General features: G+C 40.1%; 1 protein-coding gene across 6 annotated transcripts in view; it reads right to left on the bottom strand.

Moving 5' to 3' along the window:
- Grm8 (glutamate metabotropic receptor 8) overlaps window positions 1-16,309 on the bottom strand; it is an 865,501-nt gene that overhangs the window by 623,898 nt on the left and 225,294 nt on the right. For all 6 annotated transcript variants that reach the window (XM_040728578.1, XM_040728576.1, XM_040728575.1 and 3 more), the window contains exon 3: window positions 12,505-12,721. In XM_040728578.1, the coding sequence (XP_040584512.1) occupies window positions 12,505-12,721 (217 nt within the window). The remainder of the gene's footprint in view (window positions 1-12,504; window positions 12,722-16,309) is intronic.

Raw genomic sequence — 16,309 nt, 5'->3', positions numbered from 1 at the left:
TCCCCTGAAAGGATTCCCATTGTGTTAGACTCACACCCACACATTCCCTTCATGGCCTTCCCAGCTGTAGTGGATTAAACCCTTGCCTACCATCCCACTGCTTCCACTCCTGCTGCACTGAAGCCACCAGCTTCCCAGCTGCTTCTCAAATAAACCATAAACATGCATCTGTTTCTTTCTTGGTAAAGTGAAATCTGTAATCATTCTCTTGTTTCCTTTCTGTCTTTTAAAATTAGTCAGCTCACCCAGAATCCAGGGCCGGGGAGGATACAAAGCACAATCCTGAATTCCCAGCATGTTGCACAAGCACTGAACTTCATGTAAGCATCATGCATGTATAGAGCGAATGATAAACAAGAAGGACTCCAGAATTCAGAGTAGGGCTCTGAATACACCTGGAAACCCAAAATCAGCTGAAAGAGAAGTAATGCACTCAGCAATTTCATCCACTTCTTGAATTTTGCATCCGACCCTATTTGTCAAATGCAGCAAAGCACTGGTCCTCAACTTAACTTTTTCCTGCTGGAACTATACATTCTCCATATGGTTCTTGTTGTCAGGATCCAGGGTGACAACCTGGGGATGGACTTACTCTTATCTGCTTAAACTGATTATTCTATTTCTCAACCTAAACCTGGCCCTAAAGCTTGTTTTCTGGGCCTCCTTTCTTCTTATGGACCTTCCTTTTGCAGACACAGACCCTGAAATCAATCTCTCAAGTGCCACCAGGACAAATATGATTCTGACCTTGGAGTCAGAGTCTTGCAAATTCTACAGAATGTTTAATCTGGACTCCTAGGCTGTTCATCTGCCTTTCCCAAGCCACCTGCTTCCAATATCCTATCTCCAGGACAGACTCATCTGTCAGGTGTCCACTTCTTCACATACTTAAGCATCCTTCAAGATCCTCCAACTATGCAAAGGTAAACACAGTGTGTGCTCAATCTTTGTAGAAAGAAAGAAAATTCAAAGAGGAAATAGTAAAATAAATGCATGGAACCATAAAAGTATTTATAATGGCCTACTTCTTATGCTCCATATGGTCTAGGAAGAACTCTTCTGCCTAGAGGCCCCTGTGTAGGTTTTCCCCAAACCTACATGAAGAGCAAGACCTAGAGTGGACCCCCCCATATTTGTTTACCCTGGAAAATCAGCTGATCACAGCAGGAAGCTGTCCTGTCAGATCCCATTTTTTTAATGCTACAACTTTCCTTTAGCCACTCTGTTAAGTAATCGGTCATTGGGAACATGTGGTCAAACTGGTATCTGCCGGGAAGATGGAGAGTGGGAACTAATAGTAAGATCATCCTGAGTCAAACCTGGGGGCAAATTGTAAATACCTGTTACCAAGAGTAGGAACTCAAAGGCAATTAACTGTGTGAATAAATTCATGAGCAAAGAATATTTCTTTATTCCTCTCTACTGCATAAAAGAAAAGGCTATTTTGTTTTTACTTTGTGATATTTCTTCTAAATGAAGTTTCTCTTTATCTAAGCCTGGGCTAATTTTTGTTTGGCAGGATACCTAGAAGATAGGCTGGGAGACAGTTAAGTTTGAGAAGTACCTTGATTATAAACAAAAGGACCTGAGTTCAAGGCCAAGAATTCATGATGAGAAAAAAATAATAATAAAGATAAGGTGTGCTTGCATGCACTTGAAATCTCAGCTCTAGGGAGGTGGGGTCTCATAATCCCTCAGGCTTCCTAGCCAGCATCCTAATTTACTTGGTAAGCTCTAAACCAGGAAGAGACCCTGTTTCAAAAAGGACACTGTCGCCTGAAGAATGATATCTAAGACTGTTCTTTGACCTTCACTTACACAAATACAGATACATACACCCTCACACACATGTGCACTCACCCACACCCATCAACCCACACATACACAGGTACACACATGCATGTATGCACACACACATGAACACCTAGAAGAGACATTTAATGCAGCCAGAAAGAGGAGGGGGTAAATATCAATAAAGGCTTCCAGAAAGTAACCAAGAATGGAAGAACAAGAGGTTGTTAACCAGGCCAGGCCAGGGCAGAAAGGTGATGTGTGTGAACCTCCTGCCACGCTGTGGTAGACTGAGAACATCACCAGAACCACATACAACCTCTGATCTACACCTCCATGTCTGTGTGGAATTCTGTGCCATTCATACACATGGCATTTCCCAAATCTGCCATCCCTGTGTTCCATGGCCTGCTCCAGACCTAATCTTCTATGTGCACACCAGCTACTTCTTTCCAGTGTGTGACTCTCACCACCACCAGTAAGCCACATACGCCCTAACCAAACTTCAGCGTCTCCAGAACACCCAAGGGATCCAGCTGTGTACATGATAGATACAAACCCACTCTCAGGGTTTCCGTGGCTTCAGTCACATCTCACTCTGGCTTAGACTAAGTTCCCACACTCCAGAAAGATATAAGATTAAGAGGAACACAATCCTTACACATTTTATAAGAAAGTTTGACTGAGAACCCTACCGGGTCAGGAGCCTGGTTCATTTCATTAACAACGCATCCTTACCATCCAGCACAATGCCCCAATACATAGCAGGTACTGGAATATTTGTGAAAAGACATGTCACATCAGCTTTCGTAAATAGTTCCATGTGACACAGAGTTTCCGCAGGCAATAACACCAAGCAACAATTTCAAGGAGAACACAGCGTGATTGCTCTCCATAATATCCAATACAAAAGACTGGCAGTGTACTCCAAACATCCCTCTTTCCCTTAATAGCCCATTACATGCATGCCAGCCATGATACATGATTCAAATGTGACTCCAGAGTTACATGGCTATGTATGCCACTGCCTGGAAAGTGGTTTAAGCTGCTATAAGAGGCAGGGTTTTTCCCTCACTGTTACAACTGACAGAAGACACGTTTAAATCATTAGTTAAAATTCCTTTCCTGACCAAGCCTCTTCCCAGAGCTCTTAACAAGAAACCAAATGTGCTGACTTGAGGTTGATGTTCTCACTCTCCCTTTCTTTCCCCTGCTGTAGCCCCCGGTGTGTAATGAAACAGCTTTGGATAGGCAGCCTTGAAAGGAGCACGGAAAGGAGACTTGATCTCTCAGACTTGCAGACGCTGAATTAGAGTTCAAACAACACAGTCCTGCCAAGGGACACGACCCTTGAAAAAACTGGCACCTGCTTCAATCAACTATTCATCTTACAGCCTCTGGTTTTATTATTCTTGAGCCATTTACTTTTAAGGAAATTGTAATTGTTACTTAGTTGAGAAGTTATGACGGAAACCGGGAAAACACACGGCTAATTCTCGGGCCAACTCTTTTAAGGTCTATAAAAATGACATAAATGGGGTCTGATGCTGCTTCATTTCTGCAGAAGGGTGTTTATATTATGTGCTTCTATCAACACTATAAAGTACAGATTGCACCTTAAAGCTCTCGGCTACGGCTAGAGTTTCCAAGAAAAATGCCTTTAACATAGAAATGTCCTCACAAAGGAAATTAAAAGACTGTGATTTCTTTGGGGCTAAGCAAAGAGGAAAGCACACTTCTTGCCGTGACTTGGACATTTGATTCTAAGGTGTGTGGCAACAATATAGCAAGTATAAAGGATAATGGAATAACCCAGCTGACTACAAATAGCTCATCTGACCGGCCTCTCAAAGGAGCATGGGTGGTCAGAAACCCAGTCAAAGGACAGATGCAAATATGGGGTCAGTTCAAACAGGACTCCATCAATCAGAGTTCAATCAGTAACTACATTTAGTGTCATCAATTAAATTGTGCCTCCCCCTCTCCGCCCCCGCCCTCCAAGAAAAATCTCCTAAGGCTTGGTATTTCTGAATGTGACTGGATTTGTAAAAGGGCTATTTTAGATTTAATTAATCAAATTAAAATGAAGTCATACTGAAGTAAAATGAGTCCCTCATTCAATATCACAGAGGTCACAGTGACACTATAAAATGGCAAGAAACGGCAGATTGTTGTTAGTATAATACAAAAGGAGAGGTATGTAAGAGTTGAGAGTCTTACTAATACTTTTTTTTGTCTGGAGCATCCAGCCTCTGAACTAAACGATGTAATTGTGTTCTTTAAATATACCTGATTTGGTTACAGTATCCCAAGATACCTAATGTAGTCGGCAATGGCAATTGGTTAACAGGAAAAGGTAACCTCAGAAACCACACTCCTAATGTGACAGAGCCTGACCTTTTATAACTAGTTAGAAAGGAGTCTCTAAGAAAATCAAACTAAAGTCTAAAAGCAAATTCTTGTATTCTGTAGAATTCATGCCTATTCATTCATACTGTCATAACTATGAATATGGTGCTAAAAAGATCAGAACCCTTGCAGTTACAAGAGGTCAGGAACAGTAGAGGTCCTGCTTGGTGATTTTATGTCATCCCCTTATCCCCTGGGTTACAGTACAGCAGATGATTGGATGCTGCCACCCAGGTGAAAGCTGGCAAAGAGTAAATGGTGCACTGTGGTCCAAGCCTGGAAAACCAAAGTGTAGGAAGAGATCCATCAGTCAAGTCAAGGGCAGGACACTGTGAGTTTGCAATGACAGAGAAGGGCCCACGGCTCAGTCCTGATGGCAGGGTGCACATTCAGTGATGCAGTTTCAAACCTGACAGCTTAAGGGTTGGGGCTTAATTTCAACCATCATCCCCAGCTCACTTTCAGAAACTGAGCAAAACTGAAATTGCTGCCAAGGGCATGGGTGATGCTAGCATAAAAATGACCATGACTTGCACATCAGAACAAGTCTATGCTGCTGGCCAAGGAGACAACGTTTCTGAGTAATTGCCAGTAGATTAAACAAACATGGTACTATCATCAGATGCTAGTAGTATTTTAGATATATTAAACACTCCATACATGTACCACATTACAAAGCTGGCATAGTCAACATTCTATATTTTTCTGAGGCTTTATGTCAAAGACCTCCCTCTGCTGAGTTATTTAGAGTAATTCCCATGATACTGTGCACCAGCCTTTGAGTTTGAGACCTACCAGCGACTTCTCCAAGGTCTCCGGACAAGTGTCGACTGAAAAGGCCCTTCTTGCAGACCTGTTGCTCTTGGACATGACTTCTAAATGATGCCTCCGCCAAGGCACTGCTCCTAATCTGGATTTTTGTTTGCTTGTTTGCATGTGTGTGTTCTCTGACTCACAACAACAGTGACCTGCTAGGAAACTGTGTGATTCATCTCTTTGTCCTCACAACTGAGATAAATATAGCTACATACATGCTGGGTACACTAGCAATGTTGGCTGACAATATTTAGAAGGGTAAAGAGGAAAGATGAGCACAAATATTTTGTGTGCCAATGATTACATAATTAATTCATATATTCAACTATATCAACTATATGCTAGCTCTATCTTAGGTAATGTATTTGTCATGCTAAGTCAGTACTAGGAACACAGCCTCGTGCACACTGAGCAAACTGGATACAGACTCAGAGAAATAAGTCCACTGCCAAGCCACAGGATTTTAACAGAATGCAGACTGAGACCTGGTAAGATGGCATACACTCAGAATTTTGAGACTGGGGTTGTGAGTTTGAATCCAGCATGGACCATGTAACAACACTCTGTCTCAATAAAATGATAAAAATAGATGCTTGTCTACTGCTTACCCTTCCACTTATATATGATCTCATTCAATTCTCAGTTATCTTCATTCTATAGATAAGTTAGCAAAGGTCCCATTGACAGAATAGAAACTCAAGCATAGCCAGCAGATGTGTTGAACCACTGCCCAGCACTACCTAGCTAATGGATGAGAGTCAGGATGAGCTCAAGCCTTAGGCTTTAGTGGGTTTTAGCACAAAGAAAAAAGTGACCTAATTGTGCAGAAGCCCTTTCAAGGTTTTCTGATAGTTAGACATGGGCTAATAATATGCATAAGCTATTATTGGAGCCACCTTTGGCTTTCAATTATCAGAGCCTGAACAAGTCTAACCTCTGGGCTAATATGAAGAGCCCAACCATGAATCTGGAGACAATGGTCATTAGATAGAAATTCATAAAGCACATGTTGTCAAACAGGCAGCCTGCTGGGTACTGTGTAGTCTTCTACTGAGAAAAATACACTTGGGTGAAGGAAACACAGAGACTTGAGCCAGTGTCCTAACCAGGGTGGTGAGCAGCAGTACCTCTCCATGATGCACGGGGACTTACAGAAGCAGTGTACCCCAGACCTGTAAAGAATTTTAGAGTTGTTGAAGTGGCAACAGAGCTCACACAAGGAATGACAATTATCAGATGGAAATGATACGTAGCACTGAGTATCTGAGGGTGATAAAAAAAAAACTTGGGGCAGAATACTTGCTGGGATGTACCTGGAGAACTAGGAAAGGGACAGGAGGTCACATGTGGTCAGGAGCAACCCGGAATCACTCTCCCTGGACTTTGAGGCAAGACTGCCCCCATGCAGTTAGTTTGGATGCAATAGCATGTCTAGCAGAGACCTCTCTCCTCAAATCCTGCATCCTGACAATGACGCCTGCCATCTTTCTGATCTTCCTGCTGTTGTTTACTGAAAACTTAACTACATCATCTGAATTATAGGTCTTAAAGCATTTGTTTGCGCGCTATTTGCCAGTTCACATTAATAGCTCTTATTGATACTTGGCAGCTACTAAGCCCTAAATCTTAGGAAAGGCCAGAAAGAAGAGCAGCGTTGACATGATACTCTATTTGATCAGGTTCTGCAGTAATTGTTAAAATCACTTGTACTCCCTTTGAATCCCGCCAAAGCCGCTGCAGTATTGCGGCACCTGCAGTTCCAATTTGCGATTTCCTCAGCCCTCCTTTGAAGTTATTTTTGCCAATTACCTGGTGTTAATATTAATTAAATGTGATTTGCAACTTGAAATGTAGTGTTATCAATGGAACTCAGCTGTATGAATATAAAGTAAAAATTTCAATTGAATTAAAATGTTTCCTTTCATTCATAGTATTTTAGAACATTAATACTTTTGTTAAATTGATTTTTGCCTGCTGGAAGTCATTTTTCCAAAGCAATGAACATCTGAGGGGGGAAAATGAACTTTATGTATGCTTTTCTTTCTGTCACTGAAAATATTTTATTTTAATCTTAAAACTGAATCCATTTTCATTCATAGGAATTTTGCTCTTGTTCATAAGCTAAGGGGGGAGGTGCTTTCTTCTAAAACAATATACTAAGCTAAGGAATATGATCAGTGGGCATTTGTCAGTTTTCTACTAGGAATAAATATTTCCATTAATGCTTGATCCTCACCAAAAATAAACCACACCCAACTTTGGTGGAGGGCAAGTATCAGTCATTTTGCATACCAAAATTAATTAAATAAATTGGTATATACTCAAATAGAAATTGCCAAGTCTCTTCACGGTTCTTTCTAACACTGAGATTTTAAGATTCTGAACACATGTCAGGCAATAGTCAGGAATGTCCAACAACAGCAAATTAGAAGAAAAGTCACATACAGTAGAAGACTTGACAGATTTGGGTCTATCCTGCCTCTTGTAATATACACAGTGACGACTTGAAGCCTTGTCATCCCCGATATGTCATTCATAAACATGATGACTGATTAAAGGAGGTGTGCATGCCGCCTCACTGTGCAAATCCACAATGAAAGATATCATGCTTTCACAGATTCCTTTTATCTCCAAAGATAAAGCCTTAGCGTCCTTGCCCTTTATAATGATAGTAGTAGCATTAACATTTATTATCCTGTCTTCCTTTAAAAATGGTATAATAAGGTAAGACAAAGAAGTGAAAGAAATTGTCTGAAGACTCAAGGAAGCCATTTATTGAGTCGGAAGCTACAAGCCCTACAGCTTGTGATGGAAAAGCATGAGCAAATATCATCTCAGCCCCTTTATTACAGTATCAGTGAAACCTTGCATTTAATAATTAAAACAAGACAAATAGAGGAGTGTGGTTCTGGCAATAGGGGGCATATAACATGGATGATGAATAAGACTTAACCCAGGACCAACTAAGCCATTACCTTTCCTCAAAACAAAAGAGACCAAAGGGGGAAATAAAAATAAATTAGGCTAGAAGACACACTCTGGGTGTTTATAATTTTCTGGTGTTATATATTTAAAAAGACATTTTGAAATTACACAAAGCAAAGTAGTGGAACAGCCTGTGTGCAATCATATTTATAGTGTCCCTGCCAATCTTCTCAAAGCTCTTGGCAACCTGAGCCTGGGACATCTAGACACTGGGATCCCACACACACCTGCTCCATTCTGCAACACCAGATTATATACCAAGCCATCCTATCTTTATAATCAGGTATCAAGACCAGAAGAGAAGAATTACATAAAATGCCAAAGAAACTTCTGAATTAGTATTATACGCATCTCTAGTAACTAAATTTTGTCTAGCCAGTACCCTTTACATGCTTCTTGCTAACCTGTTCTGGACTAACCCTCTGAGATAGTCACAATTATACCCTGGGACACATTAAATCATTTCTACAAGGGCATCCTAAAATCCTCTCCTTGGTAACTCAAAATGTAACCATTTGGAAACGGAGAGAATGCAAACATAATAGTCATGATGAGATCATGCTAGAGTAAGTTGGTTCTATTCAGTATGGCTGCATCTCTTTGACAAAAGAAAACAAAGACGCCTCCAAAAACATAGAAAGTGGCTATGTGGTTTTATAGATAGACACTGAGGTGATGCGTCTTCAAGCTAAGGAAGAAGGAATGCTGGCACAACTCAGAAGACGCAAGGGAGGCAAGATCCTCCTCTTAGATATCAGAAACAGCACAGACCTGAAGCCATCTAGGTTTCAAGTTTCTGGATATCAGAGATGAGAAGCAATGATCACCATCATAAATCACCCAGACTGTTCTTTGCTATGACAATTTTGAGAAGATAATTCATCTCTGTAAATCACACATCATGGGTCTCTGTAATTACACAACACACTTTCCCTTATGCCAACCAGGAAAAGTTCCTATTTTCTTATGAAAAACTATTCATAATCTTTGAATTAAAAACATACCCAAAGAAAATATCTGATAGTTTTCTATAATGAAACTTTATTCAAAAGTGACTAAGCCTTCCCTGGCCTCCAACACACCAAGAAGAGAGAAGACTGCCCCAGTCTTGGCTTCCTGTTACTATACGAGCCATTACTCCCATGAAACCTCCACTTCCTTTATTTCTCACTCTCTCCATGTTCTGCCTCAAAACCCACAGTTCCTCCTTATCTATGACTTTGTGAGAATGACCTTGAGGGTTGGCATTTTGCTTCCTTATAGCTAGGCCAAGGTTCCTGCTGCTCTTTCACACGAAAGATCTGTATTGGTATCTGAAGCACAGTGTGTCTTGACCAAACTCATGCTCTCCACTCCACACCAGTTTCCCACAATGCTTCTGTGACTGAAGTTGCCTTCTTTGAACCACCTAGCTACAGAATTTTGTGGTCAACTATAACTTTTTTTATGAACTTCAAGATCTACATTTAATCAGTTACTGAGTTCCATAGACTCAGTAATGTCTCTTGTGTCTGTTTACTTTTATGTTTCTACTATCACAGCTTCATTTTAAACCAAGATTGATACTGTACCCCTTATGTAATCTTCCATCCTTCACTTATGGATAGATTCTGATAGATTTCCTCAGTACTCAAAAGTTTTGGACATTATCTAGAACACCAAGAATAAATAAGTATCTTCTGACTTAAAGTACTCAGATATGTGTCAATGTCTGGCTTTCAGTTTTATTTCCCATATCTCATCATATACTATACTCTAGTCAAACTGTGCTTTGTGAACCTATATTGTTTTAGGGTCTCATTCATCATTCATTTGATAGTTTCTCCTGTACAAGAGATAGACAAGATATTTCTAGGCTGACACTACGACAACTAGAATATCAAATATTTGCTTTATCAAATATCTCCTACATCTCATTCATAAGAATAGTGCCCAAAGATAGGCCATCTTTAGTGTGTGTTCATGACTACCATTTACGCATAATCTTCATTCTCCCATATGCACAAAGACTACTTCCAGAAACTCAGATCCTGTTAAAATACAAAACACTCTAATTAAACTGGATGTGCAAAGCATCACTGAATGAATTTTCATTTTGCTATAATTCCATTATGATCTACCTGAATTAATCAGAGCTAAAAACATAGGATGCCTCAACTTACTCTGAAATTTCTCACCAATCACTGTTGCTGAAGAAAGAAACCCAGAACAGAGCATGGAAGTTTCCTTTTAAAAACTGAGTGAATATAAACATTGAGTTGAGTGAGAATGTAATTTTATTTATGGGCAAATACTCCAAAAAGTGAATGTATACATCCCTCTCTAATTGAAGACATTCAGATTCCTAATACACACTACTAACACGGTGACGGAAATTCCATCAGTGATTCAGTAAGAGAGGCAAATGTTACAGAGCTAATGAATTTTCAGAAGAGTCATCAGATAATACCAGAATGGGTTAAGTTACTACTATTTGCCATTCCCATTAATATCATTGTCATGTGAAAGGTTGAGTTTTCAGCTATTTTTGTTCTAGATAAAATCTTTGTCATTAAAATGAAGGATGATTCTGATATTTAATATATTCCATGGCATACTCTGGTGTGATACTAATTTGGCCTTTTCAGCATTCTGCATATTAAGTGACAATCCATCCCTCCTGCATCCCACCACATAAGTGAGAACTGAAATAGAATGGACAGCCAATCAAGTCACAGAATACTGAAAGGATCAACACAGGAAAAAACGTGCTGCTCTAATCAGGAGCACACATGAGGTGCTAAAATTATATTCGCCAATACTAATGACTAAGATAGAAACAGCAGTAACAAGTGTTCTTATGGGACAGTATTACCAAAGCATAGCCATGTACCCTAAAAAGAAAATCAAGTATTTCTTATTTTAGTCAATAAAATAAACTAAAATTGTAGTCTCACTTAACTTTTAGAACAATATATTACATCAGATTCTACAATAGGCAAATTATGTCCTTATTGAATTTTTCATAGTAATTTGCTCCATGCACACAAAATGTGTCCCAACATTGAAGAATGCCCAGAGTCACTGCAGAAAACTTATTTAAATACATACTCTATTATTTTCTTCAGCATGTTGAATTATCACTCTGGTAAGAACCGGCATCAGCTGCTTGAATAATGTATTAACCCCGCTTCCAGAAGCTATTGTTTTCATCTGAGTGGGCATTTCCTTTAAGGATAAACATGGGACTCTTTTCCAAGAAAATAATGTAATTTAAAGTTTAATGGAAGCCTCTGAATCTTTTTTATAGCTATAATGATATAACTTAAAATTCCAAAACGCAATGATTACAGAGTCACAGATTCAGTTGGTATGAGCACTTGTCCAATTAAATCAATTAACCCCATCTGCTGACTAGACTAGTCTCTCTCTACAGTTTCTGCCACAATGCAGCCATAGAACACATGTTAAATATAAAAAGTACTGAGCATAATAAATATTCCTGTCCTACTAAATCCAGAAGAAGGCTTCTGGCATCTATGACACTCAAGTGAAAATTGTTCCAGGTAATTACAGCTAAATCTCTGTCATTCCCATGCTCATCTCTTGAAATGAGACTTCCAACCATTAACTGATTAATATAATTTCCTTCCTGAAGTTCAAAATGGCTTAAAAGTGGTCAGGAGTCACCTTAGTGCTTCTATAACACCATGATCACCAATACACACAAAAAATACTGATTCTCTTTAATAAAATAGTATTTAAATGCCAATGATATGTCTCCTTCCATCTACTAAGGGCTGTCAATGACTAATTGCCAGTAAGATTTATTCTGTATGCTGCTTTCTGTTGTCATTCTGTTCTGTTTTCTCCTGAGAAGCAGAATGGATTTACAGTCTCACAGGAAATATACATGTTGGTAAAATATCTACATAGGTTTGAAAAGTCCTTTGAAGAAATCCCAGGATATAACTTGCCAGCATTTTGTCCTAGCTAAGTTTTCACAATTTTCCCTTCATCTCTAGACTTTTATATACAAATGAATGATGGAAAAGTCAAATATGACAATGAGAGTATGATTTAGGACTACCTCTGGGGACTGATCTAATATTGCTTTAAGACGATTATAAGCACTAATCCCTTTAGTGCTCCATGTTAAATTCCACTGACTTTTTTTAATTTGATGACTTGCTAATGTAAACTTCTATCTAGAATAATCAAATAGTCTGTCATTTATTCAAATTCACTGTGGCCCTAAGGTGCCTGCAAACTCCCTCATCAAAACAGACAACTCAAAAGATGTTCACTGAAGTTGGCATTTCTACTGCTTAAATTAGCAACAAAGAGTCACCTTTCTAGAAATAAGAACAATAAACCAATCTATAATCTTGCTTCCCCATACAGAAGACAGCCTGAGCCACACATTTATGAGAGCATTAATAGGCATCAGACAATTTTTGGAGGTATCCAGATTTTAGCAACCTGTCATGTCCAAATGTAATCAACTGGTAAATACATGCTCACCAATCTCCCTTGAGATTTGGGTGAAGGCCTCAACACCACTCTCTCCATAGTTCCCTTCGGAAGCCAATGTTGACACATAATTCCATCCCAGGGCCGTCACAATGTCCACCATGGCTTGGGCTTGGTAGGAGTCTGGCGGGACTACACGAGAAAAAAAGTCATACCTGGTGTTGTCACTCAGCTCTGGGGCTGTGGATGCATAGCTAATTTGAGGTATCTGCAAAACAAAAGGGAGGGCATTACAATCCATGGTGTGTCTTGTACAATGCTAGATTAATGCCAGACTAAACAGTCAAAGCTGTAACAGAGACATAGATGTGTCAGCCTGAAGGGAAAATAACATTTTAGGACAGCGAAATTAATTAGAAATAATTTCCTAACACTCCACGGACTTCACTTCTTTCTGAAGCGCAGATGCATATACACTGAGAAACAACTTAGCTTTGCTTCAAGTTCCTTTGTGTTGAAGGACAAAGGAGAACATTTCGTTCTTTTTGTTAATGCTTTTTTATTCTGTATGTGATTGTTCTGGTATGGAAATGAAAGAAATGAAACCATAGTACAAACATACATCTGAGAAGGTCACCTCAGAAATGCTCTTTGATTTTCACACATAAAAGGTAGGTTGTAATTTAACATGAGGGGTTTTTGTTGTTATTGTCTTGCTTTTTGTTTTGTTTGTTTATGTTTTGACACTTGATACCATTTACATTTTAAAATTGTAATTTTGATAATTTTATTTTGTTTTTGTTTTCTTGATGTAGGGTCTCACTATGTAGTCCAGGCTATCTTACACCCACTTATGTAGCTTAGGCTAGCCTTGAACCTGTAGAGATCTGCCTGTCTCTGCCTCAGAAGTGCTGGGATTAAAGGCTTGCACCACCATACCTAGCTGTAAATTATTTTAAGTGCATACTTTTTCTATTCTCCTCACTAATTATTAGTATAGTCATTGAGTAACACAAGAATATTTGTAACTAGTGTATCTTCTAATAAAAAACATATTTCCAGATCATTAGAAACCATCACCTAGAAAAAGCATCTGGATCACAAATTCCTTAGGAAAAGAGATTGTTTTCTGATGGCAACAGGATAAATGGCCTCAAAGTTCTTAAAATTGAGAATCTTATGTCATTTCCCAAAAAATCTTAGAGTGTGCAATATCTCATCACTCTTCAGTCACCATCATAAGGTGTGAACTAAGTTCCCTTAAAAATACAGCTTAACTCATACAAAGAACAACTTTATTGACCATGAGACTCTGCAGATAACAAATGTCTACGCCAGCAACCCCAATACTTCATATCCTCAAATTAAATCCCTAGTGCAACTGAAGTGAGAGTTTACTGAAGTCTTAGGCTCAAGGTGGATGGCAAATATTTATTCTGGCTTACCACAAAAGGTTGTAGATACCAGGATCTAATGGTCACTCACCAGTCTCTAACTAGTTGGCTTTCAAGTCATTCTTAACATTTTTTGAAGGTCACTCAACATCTGGATAACCGCTCTAAGTTTATAGAATCCTGCTCCATATTAGTGCCCAGTGAAGTGACTCCAAGATACAAGTAAAAGCTTTATTCACAGATGACCTGAGCAAGTGGCAGCTCACTTCCTCCAGACTAACAGCTGGAGAATCTGCATGGGACAGAACTGGGCCCTCTGAATGTGGGTGACAGTTGGGGTGTTTAGACAGTTTATGGGCCCGCTGGCAGTGGAACCAGTATTTATCCCTAGTGCATGAAGACTGTTTGGAGCCAGTTCCTTATGGAGGGATACCTTGCTCAGCCTGGATGCAGGTGGGAGGGCCCTGGTCCTACTACAAATGATGTGAAAGACTTTGATGATTCTCCATGGGAAGCCTTGCCCTCTCTGAGGAGTGGATGAGGATGGTGTGGGGAGAGGGTAGGGTAAGTGGGAAGGAGAGGGAACTGAGACTGGTATGTGGTTTTAAAAATAATAAAAATAAATATAAGAGAGGAGAAAGAAGCTTTACTCAGGCTCAGAAGCAAAACCATGTGCCTGGAGCTGTCCAGCTTCTGAAAGCTGCTCAGTCTCTGCTCAACCTAGCTCCAACTTCCTACCTATTTCAGGAATGGCGGTGACTGCTCAGCTTAGCCGTTGACTAAATTCTCCCTGGTTTCTTTTCCTGGTGGGGATCATGTTAACTTACTTTACATGGTGTGACCATAAAAACTGTCTGAGCCTCCTCCTGCTGCCCTTTGCTTTGCCTTCTAGACATACTAGCCCTGTCTTGACAGACAGATGTCTTTGTAGTATGTGACTACTCAGAAAGACACTTCCCTAAATCTTAAAACAACAACAATCTTGGCCATCTCCACCTCTTCTTCTTGCTTCTAGAAAATCTGGAGAAGAGATCCTGGACACTCAGTGAGCAATCCCTATTTCATGTACTAGATAAAAATTTCCTCCAAAACCAACCCCATATGCATCTCTATATTCTAATAAAAATGATTCTGAAGATTAATACTGAGGAGGAGGAGAAAACCCACACCTCCTCCTTCCTAGGGTCTCCATGCTGGGCAGGAAGGAGAAAACAGAAGCATGCCCAATACTGTTGTTACTGAGCACAGACCCTGCACCTTACCTGGGGAGCACAGCAGAGCTGACCCTGTTGATGGGGCATGGGTGAGCCATCCAAGAATATGAATAGGAGAGATCTGGCCCTGTCCCTCATCTGCCATATGGTGGCATTGGAAAGCTGGTCATGGGCGACACAGTAGAGTTGGCCCTGGTAGTGTAGGTGTGGGTGAGTGAGCCCCGAGGGCATGAGACTGGGAGAACTAGCCCCACCTCTTGCTGTTTACTGACAAGGGTGAGCTAGCCTGAGCAGTGCTGGAGAACTCATCCTGGTGGTGAGGATAGGGACAAGCTTGGGGCTGACCAACCCAGCAACCACCCAGACCCATGGCCATGAGTGGGCCCATCCCAGCATCCACCCTATCTATGGCCAGTTGGACCATGTGAAAGGCCTGGCTCTTCAGACCCATTGATGCAGGATCTCCATGATGCATGACAATAACAGGCCATCCAAGAGGAGTCCCAGTGAGGGCCCAGTAATGATAGTGTAGCAAAAACCAGAGGCCTCAAACCAATCTAATGACTCATTACAGTGAACACTTTCAAGTAAAGATATATGAACTAAAGGGTGTACTGTGTGACACACTGTAGCTTTTGTAGCAAGGTGTTTCTTCTTCTTTCTTTTCTTTTAAATTGTGTTTTGTCTTATCTTGGGCGGGGGCTTGGGTTGCAATGGCAGAGAGTGAATTCAAAGGGATGGGGAGATGAGTGAGATCAAGATGCATGGTGTGAAATGCACAAAGAATAAATAAAAAGCTATATTAGAAAAAAAGATTCATCATCTGACCCAGGACGTGCTGTGCTGTTGTGGGTATAGGCATGGGTGGGTGGGTGAGTTATGTTGGGGGGAGTGTGTGGAAGAGAATTCAGTAAAGACTTCTAGAGCACTATCCCATGTTCTTGTCCTATTTGAAAACATAGCCCTCCCACTTCCTCAGATCCTCAGAGTCCAGCAGCAAAATGTCTTCCACAACCCCCACCCCGCTTGTAATAATGAGCCACCTCTTTCTAAAAATGAGCACAAAGTGTGAAAATTGAGTGTTTGAAACCAAAACTAATTATCTCAAATTACTACCTTCAGTCAGTCACTCCCAGGGCTGTTTAATTAGCAGTCAGCATCATGTTTAGGATTAATTAAACAGGTGTAAAGGGTATATAAAATAAAAGTGCAGATAGGAGATGGTTGTTTGATTAATCCAGTAATGGG

This window comes from Mesocricetus auratus, unplaced genomic scaffold (genome assembly GCF_017639785.1).
Source record: "Mesocricetus auratus isolate SY011 unplaced genomic scaffold, BCM_Maur_2.0 Super-Scaffold_100019, whole genome shotgun sequence".
In the NCBI taxonomy this organism is placed as follows: Eukaryota; Metazoa; Chordata; class Mammalia; order Rodentia; family Cricetidae; genus Mesocricetus; species Mesocricetus auratus.
The sequence above is the reverse complement of the archived record's forward strand: the minus strand, read 5'-3'. Positions and strand labels throughout refer to the sequence as shown.